Here is a 13,385-nt window from a genome sequence, read left to right on the forward strand (position 1 = left end):
CATCATCATCATCGTTTAACGTCCGCTTTCCATGCTAGCATGGGTTGGACGATTTGACTGAGGACTGGTGAAACCAGATGGCTACATCAGGCTCCAGTCTGATTTGGCAGAGTTTCTACAGCTGGATGCCCTTCCTAATGCCAACCACTCCGAGAGTGTAGTGGGTGCTTTTACGTGTCACCCGCACGAAGGCCAGTCAGGCGGTACTGGCAACGGCCATGCTCAAAATGGTGTATTTTATGTGCCACCCGCACAAGAGCCAGTCCAGGGGCACTGGCAACGATCTCGCTCGAAAATCCTACGAAGGCCAGTCAGGCGGTACTGGCATGACAAAGAAATCTACCAAAACAAACAAATGAAACTGAACTTACTAATTCTAACTCTTCTTCTACTCCACTCGTTGAGCTGTCATCACTCTGTGCTTCATCAGCGACATCTGTATCGATTTTCCTCAGCGCAAGACGGACAAGTTCGGTGGCAGTATAGTGATTCACAGGGATATCAGAAAGTGAGGTTTTCAATTCAGCATAATCCTACAAAACAAAAATTGATAAATTAAAGGGTTTATCCAGTGGCCGAGATAACAATGAAACAAACCATTCTTAATAAAATAAGACCCACAGCCAAACATGTAACCCACAAAACAGAAATCATCGTCATCATCATTTAACATCCATCCACTTTTCCATATTTGCATGGGTTGGACAGAAATAGGGACACATTTTCTAAGGCAATGCCTTTCCTGTTACTAACCCTCATCTGTTTCCAAGTGAGGTAATATTTCCCCATGGCCAAGCAGGTTTTCATGGAAGTTTGACAACGAAGATCAGAACTTGTATGCCAATGAAGCTCTTTTACAATAATCATGCAATGTCAAGACACAGAAACACCAACTCACACACATACATATCATCATCGTCGTTTAACGTCCACTTTCCATGCTAGCATGGGTTGGACGATTTGACTGAGGACTGGTGAAACCGGATGGCAACACCAGGCTCCAATCTGATTTGGCAGAGTTTCTACAGCTGGATGCCCTTCCTAACGCCAACCACTCCGAGAGTGTAGTGGGTGCTTTTACGTGTCACCCACACGAAGGCCAGTCAGGCGGTACTGGCAATAAACAGAATAATGTGAATGCTAAAGGGTTAACACAAATTTCCTTTATGCAGTTTACAAATAGATTTCAAAATAATACAGTGTCTTGTAAGATTCCAAATTAAAGAGTTATTATTTGTAATAAAAGCCCATCAATCCCATAAATTAGTAAAATTAATTCCAAAAATTAAAAAAACAAAACAATCGTGATAACCACAAGGGTGAGATATTGTTTAAGTCAATATTTACCTCAGATATTTCATCTTGCAATAATGTCTGCAGCAATATAACAAGTATTTCCGCAATATATGAAGAACCTTTCTCCTTATCAACGAGAGCTTTCATTAATGTATCTGCAAAAAGTAAAGGAAAACATTTGTTCTTTTTAGAAAATACAAAAGAAAATTCTGGAAAGCAATCTGGCAATTATTCTACAGCTGCATATCCTTCCTAATGCCAACCACTCCCAGAGTATAATGGGTACTTTTTATGTGGCACAGGCACAAGAGCCAGCTGGGTAGCCCTAGCATCAGCCACGTTCAGATGGTGCTTTTTATGTGCCACCAGCATGGGAGCCAGTTAGGTGGACTTGGCATCGACCACGTTCAGATGGTGCTTTTTATATGTCACCAGCACAGGAGCCAGTCAGAGGGTCCTGGCATCGACATTATGTAATATCGAGACACAGGTACACATTCATATACAACGAGCTTCTCTGAGTTTCTATCTACCAAATTCACTCACATGGTTTTGGTTGGTCTGGTGCTATAGGAGAAGACACTAGCCCAAGGTGCAGTGCAGCAGAACTAAACCTGGAACTATGTGGTTGGTAAGCAAACTTCTTACCACACAACCGCGTCTGCACTTTCCATATACCTGGATGATAGATTTCTTAGAAACAAGATAACAAATAGCTCTCCAACATACCTGTATAATAGACTTTTTCTCCTTGTGGCATTAATAAACCAGCAAAACAGTTAATGAATTCTGTAACCATAGCAACATCACCAAATGCTTCTATCGGTAAAACCTTTGGATGTGAAATCAATTTTGGAACCGGAAGAGACTTTTGATCCAGATCTTGATCTTCGTAACGCTGAAAATATATCCATAAAACAGACGCATTAATAACTGGTTTTAATTTAGACACAAAACCACATCTGTGTATGTATATGTGTGTGTATGGGGGGGGGGGGAGATAAAGTTGATTAAATCAAGTTCTAGCATGTAGCTAGCAAATTTATTTTATTGACCTCAGATGGTGAAAAGAGTAAAGGCATTCTTATGGAGATTTGGACTCCAAACTGTAACGAGAAATATTGTTGGTTTCAAATTTTGGCAAAAGGCCAGCAAGTCCAGGGGGAAGGTCTTAGTCGATTACCTCGACCCCAGTGCTCAATCTGTACTTATGAAGACAACCTGGGTAGAATTTCTTTCAACTATAGGCACAAGGTCTGACATTTTGAGAAGAGAGCTAATCGATTACTTCAACTCCCATTCTCAACTGACCTTGATGGAACCTGAGCTCAGAATATAAAGACAGATGAAATGCTATGAAGCATTTTATCAGATTTGGTAATGATTCTGCGAGCTTGCCACTGGAATAATAATGGTTTCTAATTTAGGCATAAGGCCAATAATTTTGAATACAATCAAAACCTGGTTAGAGATTTAGCTCACGAGAGGCTTACCTCTAACATACCCTCAAGTACAACACAAAGAAAAATAAGGTTCTTACCCTTGAAAGTTCTCGTTTCTTCTTCCTGATTGCTTCCTGTCTTGCTCTTCGATCTTCAGCTTGTTTTTTCTTGGATTCTTCTCTTTTCTTTTGTAGATATTCCTCACGTTGTTCTGCAGTCATTGCCTTCCTAAAAATTCAGTTTAAACATTCAGTTTGCATAAAGATATTTCATTAAATATTCTTATAATAATGTCACCCAAAGTTTAAACCTTGTGTAGCGATTAGCTAAGTTTCCACATTATTTCCTGTACTAGATAGAGTAAGACAGATCTACAAAAGGGATTCCTTTTATTCTTTTATATATTTACTATTTGACAAGAACTCCTTGCCTTTTTGTCCATCAGGCATAAAACACCTCAAGCCCTGAGCCGATTACCCAGTGCTCAGTCTCCTTCAATAGACTAACATTTACTCAGCAACCATTTTCTCAGCCAACTCACAATTAGTTTTTGAGGCTCGAACCTTTTATATATTTACTAGTTAGCCTGTGTGTGTGTGTGTGTGTGTTTGTGTGTAAGGGAAAAGACAATGCTCATCATCTTTGCCACAATTGAACAATTTAAAGACTGGAAGATCAATTTGAAGACTGTTAAACAACCTGTGGGTCACCAGCAAATGTTAAGCATGCAAAAGACCCAACTATTCTGTCTATCAATGGAAAATAAATAAATAAACTTACAGCTTTTTCCTTTCCTCATGACTTTGGAAAGCTTTCAGGACAATGTCTTTCACATCGGGAGGCAATTTTTCTCTCTGTTGAGCTGATAAATGTATAACAACTTTTTCTAGAATTTTCTTATATTCATTTCTGTTACTATCTTTAGTCTTCATAGCTGCCATTAATCTAAGGGGAGAAAGAATTAATAAAAGTTTAATTATTAAAGTGTTAAAAACTTATTTTCTAATTATTAATTCATCTAACACAACTTTGTACTATTTCCAAGTGTGATAAAGGTTTCTATCAGATAAAGTTTAATTCTCAACAGCACAATATTAAATCAAAGAATTGTTGATTCAAAATGAAACAAATGTAGCCTAAAATTCTAAACAATTCCAAACAATAATTTTCATCACAAACAGTAACCATTTCACTGAAACGGACTTTGATGGCAGTATACTGGTCAACATCAGACTCAACTTCGTCCAAGGCATTTTTCCAATGTCAATTTTGATCAGAAGACATAATTACAAAAATTTTTAAACTACTACTAGTGATTATTGCAATAGTTAAATAAGCAAAGTTTATTCAGGAAATATTTTCTACATAATGTTATAACTAATGCAAAAACATGGAAAAAGAATCAGCAATGCCTTTCCTAAAAGCGTTAAAAACACAACTGATTCTGCGAATCAAAAACCAGAATTAAGTAGCTGCTTTTAATATATTCACGAGAAAGAAAAAAAGGCTTTGAGGTTAATTTGTTGCACTAATAGTGCCAATCAGGAGTTAAAAATCTCACAAGAGTTACTATAGAGAAGGTACATAACTCTGCATGATTAGTGTTTCTGTATGATTAGTGGAAAACAGATTTCATGGTTAAAAGCAGGAAAGGAATCATGATTTTAAAATAATTTCTTCAACAATATGTATTTGTTATAAGTCATAAAATTATCCCTTCATACTGGCATAGAAGAAAAAAAATTGTACAAATCTGTTGTTGGCACTCCGTCGCTTACGACGTCGAGGGTTCCAGTTGATCCGATCAACGGAACAGCCTGCTCGTGAAATTAACGTGCAAGTGGCTGAGCATTCCACAGACACATGTACCCTTAACGTAGTCCTCGGGGATATTCAGCGTGACACAGAGTGTGACAAGGCTGACCCTTTGAATTACAGGCACAACAGAAACAGGAAGTAAGAGTGAGAGAAAGTTGTGGTGAAAGAGTACAGCAGGGTTCGCCACCATCCCCTGCCGGAGACTCATGGAGCTTTAGGTGTTTTCGCTCAATAAACACTCACAATGCCCGGTCTGGGAATCGAAACCATGATCCTATGACTGTGAGAATCTACAAACGGAAGGAAACTATACAAATTCCTGCTACTTACTTTCGTACAAGAGGAGGTGGTTTTTGAGGTGAAGATGTGGTGGAGGGTTTCTTTTTCTCAGGTGTCTTTGGTCCTTTCTTGGTCGACATTTCCAGCAATGTCATTTGTTTCATACTCTGCGAGAGACAATAAATAACAACAGTGAGTGACAAGACACAATGGCAGTGGGGTTTAGAAACGGAACTATTTGACCAACAACCAGATAATGACGCACCACAACAACAAATTTAACAGACCAGTTTTGGGTTTAGTTTAGAGATTTAACATTTCAAGCCAGTATTTGATTACCCCAGTGTCCCCTGCTTGTAGCAATAAATCCCATAGCATTTTCAGAATACTTTTAATAACAAAGAAAACCCAAAACTTGCCCTCAGGTCTTCCGAACCACTGATTCAATACAGCTTACCCTACAAGGGGACGAGCATCACAGAATATATATCAACAGAATTATCAAGAACACAATTATGAATCATCTGTGAGAGTGAAATGGTGGTATCTCCAAAGAGATAAATAGTGGAAATGAGGAGTCCAGGTGGCACTTCAAGGTAGAAGGTGAGAAGTGGGGGTGGGTGGGGGTGCACGAGTGTGTGGGGAGGGATAGGGAAAATGGGAGAGAAAGATCTGCATGTGTGTATATATGTGTGTGGGAGGAGAGGTATGTATGTGTCTTTGTGCTAATCCCCCAACACTGCTTGACAACTGATGGTTTGATTACATCCCTGTATCTTAGTGGTTTGGCAAAAGAGACTAATAGAATAAGTACCAGACTTGAAAAAAAAAATTTTTTAATTTAAAAAATAACTGGAGTCTGTTTGACAAAACACTTCAAGGCAGTGCCCCAGCATGACCACAGTCCAATGAACGAGAGTGAAACAAATAAACTAAACTATACAAAACACGAAACAATTCAAGCTTACCTTGTTCTTTTTCGGAGTTTCTTTATCCTTAGATTTATTACTACTACTACTACTACTACTTTTCTTTTTATCCTTCTCACCGGAGACTTTCTTCTTTTTGTCAGACTCTTTCGAAGACTTCTTCTTTTCAGAGCTCTTCGATGACGATTTCTTAGCACTCCCTTTGCCCTGGTCTTTCTGTACAGTCTTAGGCTTTTTAGGGGTGCTTTGCCGGCTGTCAGTTTTTTTGCTCTTTGTGGGCGTACGCTGCATTTTTAACGTACTTAGGGGGACATCATCATCGTCTTTGCTCAACGGAAGCTTTTTTTTTAATTTTCCAAGAGTACAATCTTCGCTAGTATCTGAATCTTCATCAGAAGAATCCACATCATTCACTAATTTGCTTTTTTTGCTTGGACTGCCGCTGTTGCTGTTCTTCGATATAGAGGGTTTCCTTTTAGTGGTACAGCTGCTGTTGCTACTGCTACTACTAGTATTCAATTTACCCTGCTTTGCTTTCTTCTTCGAACTGCTTTCCGATTCATCCTTCTTTTTCTTGGAGGTTTTCGCAGGTTTGGATTTATCAAGTTTAGATTTTTTGGCATTTGAAGAATTCTGAGATTTACTACTGGACAGTTTTCGTTTCTTTGCACATTCATCTAAGGAATGATCTTGTATCTGAAGAAATAAAATTAAAGCTAAAGACGTCACAATCTTGATTATCATGAAATTAAATTATAATTAATTTACGTATGTGAGAGAGAAAGAGACAGAAACAGATAGAGAATGTGTGTCTGTGTGTCAAAGCAAGTGCATACACAACAGAGAAAGAATGTGCATGAGTGTGTGTGTGTGTGTGTGTGTGTGTGTGATAGAAAGAAGCAGAAATAAGACAGAATGTGTATGTGCTCAAGTGTAAGTAAGTATATGCCTTTTTGTAATGGCTGAATATATGAGACATAGGTTCAAATCTATAGCAGGAATTTTGTTTCTGCTTAATTCTTTTGATACCTTGTGGCACCAGCTCAGGTGTCTATACGCAGTGCTGGCACAGGTGTTACAAGGTGCCGGCATGGATGCTTTTTGTGCAGCGCCTACGTAGCTGCTTTTACCGTGGCACTGGCACATATGCTCCTATGTGATGCCACCACAGGTGCTTTTTATGCGGTGCTTTCTATATAGCACGGACACGGGTGCACTGACAGTTGTTAGAATGCGAACCTAACTACATTAAGGTTTATGTTGTGTTCCTTTATGTCCCCAACGCGAATGGCTTGATAAACAGAGATCAATAAAATAATAGCAAACTTAATAAGTATAGGGTTTGTTTATAATCAACTGAAACTTCAAAGGAAAAAAAAAAAAGACAGCAAATTGAAAGACAAAATAATCTTACCTTCATTGGAGATAAGAAAACATCTGCAAGTTTATTCTGTATGCTATGTTTTTTAATCATGATATCATCAACAACCCAAGGACTGGAAGACGTTACACCAGCACGTAAAGCATGTGTTCTGATGAACAAACGAAGAAGTTCTTTCGGAGGTGGCCGGTCAACACGACTGAAAATTTTGTTGTTAAAAAATAAATAAAATGTAATATTCTTAAAGAACGGACCTTCAGAAAATTTCTTACATGCAATCTTTACCACAATTAATAAAATAAAATTATTATCATTATTATTATTATTAAGGTGGCAAACTGTCAGAAGCATTAGCACACCAGACAAAATGTTAAGTGGTATTACTTCTGTGTTTACATTCTGAGGAGTCATTTGCTGGGAGTCAATAAATGAAACAAGCAACATTGAGCACTGGGGTTGATGTAATCAACTTCCCTTGTAGCTCAAAATTAGAAAAAATTATTATTATGACTGTGTTGCGTAAAATAGCACTAAGTTCACTCTGTTGAATGGTTGGTGTTAAGAAGGGCATCCAGCTGTAAAAATCCTGCCAAAACAGTCACAGAAGTCTGGTGCAGGCTTCTGCCTGGCCGGCTCCTGTCAAACCGTTCTCCCCATGCCAGCACGGAAGGTAGACATTAAACAATGATGAGGAAGATGATGATGATGATTAAGGAATAGGGCAGGTAGAATCACTAGCATGGTTGGCAAAATGCCCAGCAGCATTTTTTCCGGCTCTTTATCTTCCCAGTTCAAATCCCACCTTAGCATTTCATCTTTTCAGGGTCAATAAAACAAGTATCAATCAAGTAATGGGGATCATTGTAATTATGTCCCACCCAACTGTAACTGCTGACCTTGTACCAAAATTTGACACAAATGTTGCTGTTGTTATTGTTGTGATCAACCTATGAATGCCATTTAGTTCTTTAAGGTACAAGATTTTAGGATCAAAAATTTTTCACATAGCACATTAATTTCATTTTTAAAAATGAACTGTATATTGAAGTAAAATGTCCCAAAACATAATTTTAATTAGATTGAGATAATTATATAACATCCCACAGTACATCTTGAAGTTATGAATATTTATTAAATCTGGGAGGAATAAAAAATAGGAGGACATTATGTTAAATGCAAGTCCTTTAATTATTATGAACTTGGAATTAAAAATGCTCCACCATGCAGAAACCAATGCATTTCATAGGTGCACACTTACACATATGCATAAATACATACACAGACACACAGACACATATTACATGTGCACACAGAGTATGTTTTAAAATGCACTTACGTTAAATCAGCAGCTGGTACACAGTTAATAATTTTTTCTTCTTCATTTAGTTTTATGCTGTATTTATACGGTAATAACTGCAGATACAAAAGAAAAATATAACAATATTATTTAACAACTTCCACCTATAGAGAGAGAGAGAGAGAGAGAGAGAGAGAGAGAGAGAGAGAGAGAGAGACAGAGAGACAATCAGAGATAGAGACAGTGTGTGTGGTAAATCCCTCAGGAGTCAATAAAATAAAGTACTAAACTACTACCTCTCAAAAATTGCTTGTCTGGTGCCTAAACCAGGGACAATTATTCTCATTACTATCAACAATTATTTCTATTTAATCACAATGACAAAAGTTGAAGGGAAACCATAGAAGACCTACTTTGGGAGGCACCCACTTCTTTTGCCCAGTATCTTTATTAGAACTGTTTTCATCTGTATTTTCTTTATCACTTGATGGAGAACTGCAATTACTTGTAGGATTGGCCTGAAATGGATAGAAACACACATATATTTATATATGTAGACAGCTTTAAGTGTTTTGTGGACATATTTCTAATGACACAAACATTTGATGGTAATTAATATTGGAAATAATCAAGAATTGAAATATAGTAAAATAACTTTTGTATTAATCAATCTGAATAAAATATAATTGCATTCATAGCTTGAACAAAATAAGGGACTGAAATATTTTAATATGTTGATATTTAAAAAGAAAAAAAAATTTTTATGTTAGAAAAAAATTTTTTAATTTAAAAAAAAAATTACAGAAAAAAGACGTAAAGAAAATGGTCTCTAACCTCAATACCACATGTATCGATTCTAACAACTTTGGCTTTCACCCTGAAAATAAAAGGAAAAATATTATATGGAAATAATTTATAAACATCATGTTAATGTTTCTGATATAAGTTTCAAAATTTTGCCAATCATCTGAGCCTGTTATTATTTCTTTTGGGAGGTATAAAATCTTGAGATCTGACCTCACAGCATATTATTACAACTGAAACCCTCCACCAAAAGCACTTTCATCCGGCACGCATTGTCCAATGTGTGAAAAAAAAACCATGGCTAAAGGTGATGGAAGAAGATATTGGGCAAAGGATTTCAGTAGGAAACACAAAGGATAGGATGAAATATCGAATACTCCTATAGGGTGTAACCTTCCTCTTTGCTACAGAAATTACCTTAAAAAGCTTGTATTTTATCCTACCTCAACTCTTACTAGGCTTAAGAAAAAAAGGTGAGTAGTGGGATCGATTCATTTGACTAAAACTCTTCAAGGTGGTGCCCCAGCATGGTCACAGTCTAATGATTGTAACAAGTAAAAGATAAAAGACAAAATCTAAAATGATACTCACACTTTACCAGAAGTCTTGACTTTCAGAGAAACACATTCATTGATTGAAAGAACTTGTTGTAGCTTGAGCCAAGCTTGGTCAACCAATGTGTCCAAAGAGAGAATACCTGATCAGAGAAAAAGAAATTGGTTACAACAATAGAAGCAAAAGATTTTAGCTCTTTAGCATGCATTTAAACTGGCTATATCCAGCCCAAATAGTCCATCCATTTTACATTCAAACTGGCTAGATCTGGTTTCTCATATCTACTTTACAATGTCATTCTAAATATAAACAATCACATCATTGAAATCTCGAAGCCATGAGATATAGCATGATTAATTTAAACCAGTGGTTCCCAAACATTTTTGGGCTGCCGCCCCCTTGACATCCAGACCACATTCCTAGCATGACCACCCCCAACTAACCATCACAAACATAGACCTCTTTCTGAAGCAAATTCAAACCAACTGTATTTCACGAGTAAAACTTAACCTAACGAACCCATTATTTTGTTGCTTTTACATGTATTGCTACTCCATTATCACCCCACCTTTCTTCAATGCCCCTCGGAACTTTCTACTGCCCCCAGGAGAGCAATCCTGCCCACTTTGGGAACCACCGAGTTAAACCAATGTGAATAAATAAGTATTATATTTGACAAAGTAATCTGAGAGTTAAAAATGTTAAAATATTGATAAAAATATAGTCAGCACTTTAAGTACCTAAAACAGAAGCAAGTATGTGCAGTGAAATTGCTTTGGTGACCAGGTCGCATTAGTATTATGAAACTCTTAATATTATATTGTACTATTAAGAAATAAAAAGTGAATGTAACAGGTTTTGTGTGCTCTTTCATAGTTAAAATTTTTTTACTTTCAACATTCATTCTTAGATCAAATCACTTGCCAAACAAGTATGACTGATGAATGTATATATGTATTATTGTAAATTTCGTGTAGACTGGGACAAAATTTTTCAGCCGACTGCTCATTCAATTTGGTTATGTAAGCCATCAGATAAAAAAACTTAAAAACCAACATGAAACCAACAATAAATTTCACACTATTGAATACTCCCATTCAAGGACCCACAGCTTTCTTAAAGATCCACAGCTTTCTTAACCTTTAAGCATTCACACTAAACACTTCAAGGAAGTGCTCCAGCATGGCTGCAGTCTAATGACTAAAACAAGATACACACGCAGCCATAGAAACCATGCCACAACAGACAACTGGAGTCTGAAGAGCTACCCAACTGGCCAGCTCCGTGTCAAACTGCCCAACCCATACCAGCTTGGAAAACAAGACGTTAAATGATGATGATATACAGATACAATTGATAGTCACACACACATACACAGCTAACGAACACACACATATATGTATGTACATACAAGTGATACACAGTCACTCACTAATTAGCTGAACAAAATTCAGTGAAAACGAGGTAAAATTTTCATCAATATACAAAATCATTAAACAGACTCATTCGAAATCAATGGAAAACAAAAGACAAAAATCAAGCAGCAGTTGTGATTGTTAATAATAGAGACATTATTTCCAACAATAGAATATGACAGAGCTGTCTCCAACATCTTATCCCTCTTCCCATATACTTCTACAACTTCAGCCGACAAAGGAGTCTCTATATGGTGCCGCTTAACCAGCTAGAAATAGCAGCCAAATTCCTTCAAACCAAACCCTACTTCCTAAAAAGAGGAAGAAGATGTTGGACAATGTTGTTCCCAGATATACAAAGAGAAAGGAGGATGATCACTGTTGAAGTAGTTTATTTATCATAGGTCTGCTCAACCAGGGATGACCTGGGGCAAAAGTGCAACATATTTTAATATTTAGGTCACTCAACAGTGGTGGAACAAGCAGAATCAGTAGAGCATCTGTGAGGATAACTTCGTGATATCTGTTATGTCTCTAGTTTCTAAGCAGAAGTTTCATGACAGCTGAGGCCTTACATCCAATAACCGACTGTTTCCTAGCACAAATAGAGACCCATAAAAACAGGACCCAACAATCCTTTCTGAACAGTGGCAAGCTATGCATGCACTTGTGGGTGTCAGCTAACTTTTGGATAAGTGGCTTGTCAGCTACCAGATCAATCCCCAAATCTAATCAGTTTGTGCCAGTCATGAGGCCAAACATCTCTGAAAGTTTCATCCAAATCTATCCAGCAGTTCTTGAGATATCTTGTCCACAGACAAACAAACAAACACGATTGAAAACAATACCTCCACCTTCACTAAGGCAGAGGTAATATTAATAATAATTGCGCACATATGGTTGTTAGTTGCATATCAAGGAGCCCCCTACTCCATCCTTAGAAAAAGAGGAAAATAACCCAGTTCATTTTACTATTCAATCTAGATGTCTCCATGAACATGGAAAAAAACGTCTTGTCTTTAATTAGGCAACACTTCCAAAGCTCAAATAAATAGCATAAATTTTTTTAATGCACATAATGTTAAGGTGAATTACTTTTGCCTAGACAATATCACTTCCAAAATGACATGTCTTAACAGATACAGCTACATATCTTTCACCTAAAGATCCTACTTTCAACATGAGAAATCAAATCAACTGCCTACAGGAAGGATTCTGGCTCTCTGCTAGTAACATTCAGCAATAATCAGACACAGTAGCAGTTGACAGCTATCAATTCCACAACATAATCTGAAGTAGCCAATGACAAGCTTTATTCATCATCTATTGAAAAATCACTTATTTAGAAGCTGTGGTAATTTTGTCACACAGAACCAGGCATCCAAACAAAGTAATGAGATTCTGAGTCAAACAGAGCTTTTTTCTATTTATTTATTTTTATTTCTTTTATCTATGTGCATGCATACGTGTGTGAGATATAATCATCAAGAGCTGCTTATTCGTAATCACAAAGGAGACCATAAACTAAAACTCTATAAGTTGAGTATTTGACATTTATTTACAAATCAGTCACAATTTTGTTTCATTCATATTTGAAATCATTGGAAATTATCTTCCAAGTTATAAATTATCAAAAAAGACAAACAAATTTGTAAACTCATCCACGTATAAATAATATACACAATAAACGCCCGGTTCAATGTACTGAATAAACTTTCCTATTCTGGGTACAAGACTTGAAATTTGGGGAGGACGGAGCAAGTCGAATACATCGATCTCCCACCTCCCCGAGCTCAACCGGTACTTATCTCATCGACCCAAAAGGATGAAAGGCAAAGTCGACCTCAGCCGGACGTTAAGCATTTCGTTCAGCGTGATAACGAGCCTGCCAGCTCGCTAACTCAATGGACCGATTAATAATACAAAGATAGCAATTTCAAACGAGAAAAAAAAGCGACTAGAGTGAGCTGAAGATATAACTCTTCGATGGGTAGAACAAAATATAAGAGGGTGAAGAAAAAAAGGTACGAAATAGAACGAAGAAAAATTAATAACTCTAATGAGAAAAACCGTAAGGTGAAGGCAGTAAAATCGCGTGAGAATGCGTAAACGAAAGAGAGAGAGAGAGAGAGAGAGAGAGAGAGAGAGAGAGAGAGAGAGAGAGAGAGA

At 37.1% G+C, this 13,385-nt stretch overlaps 1 protein-coding gene across 1 annotated transcript in view; it reads right to left on the minus strand.

Moving 5' to 3' along the window:
* The window catches only part of LOC106870776 (tyrosine-protein kinase BAZ1B), a 66,172-nt gene that overhangs the window by 34,918 nt on the left and 17,869 nt on the right, over nucleotides 1–13,385 (minus strand). Inside the window, exons 4-15 of the mRNA XM_052973421.1 lie at nucleotides 9,838–9,943; nucleotides 9,277–9,319; nucleotides 8,856–8,960; nucleotides 8,482–8,558; nucleotides 7,179–7,344; nucleotides 5,804–6,460; nucleotides 4,887–5,002; nucleotides 3,519–3,683; nucleotides 2,837–2,966; nucleotides 2,026–2,194; nucleotides 1,348–1,451; nucleotides 372–533 (exon numbers count right to left, since the gene is read on the minus strand). Of these exons, the coding sequence (XP_052829381.1) occupies nucleotides 372–533; nucleotides 1,348–1,451; nucleotides 2,026–2,194; nucleotides 2,837–2,966; nucleotides 3,519–3,683; nucleotides 4,887–5,002; nucleotides 5,804–6,460; nucleotides 7,179–7,344; nucleotides 8,482–8,558; nucleotides 8,856–8,960; nucleotides 9,277–9,319; nucleotides 9,838–9,943 (2,000 nt within the window). The remainder of the gene's footprint in view (nucleotides 1–371; nucleotides 534–1,347; nucleotides 1,452–2,025; nucleotides 2,195–2,836; nucleotides 2,967–3,518; nucleotides 3,684–4,886; nucleotides 5,003–5,803; nucleotides 6,461–7,178; nucleotides 7,345–8,481; nucleotides 8,559–8,855; nucleotides 8,961–9,276; nucleotides 9,320–9,837; nucleotides 9,944–13,385) is intronic.

This window comes from Octopus bimaculoides, chromosome 15, assembly GCF_001194135.2.
Source record: "Octopus bimaculoides isolate UCB-OBI-ISO-001 chromosome 15, ASM119413v2, whole genome shotgun sequence".
NCBI classification, from domain to species: Eukaryota; Metazoa; Mollusca; class Cephalopoda; order Octopoda; family Octopodidae; genus Octopus; species Octopus bimaculoides.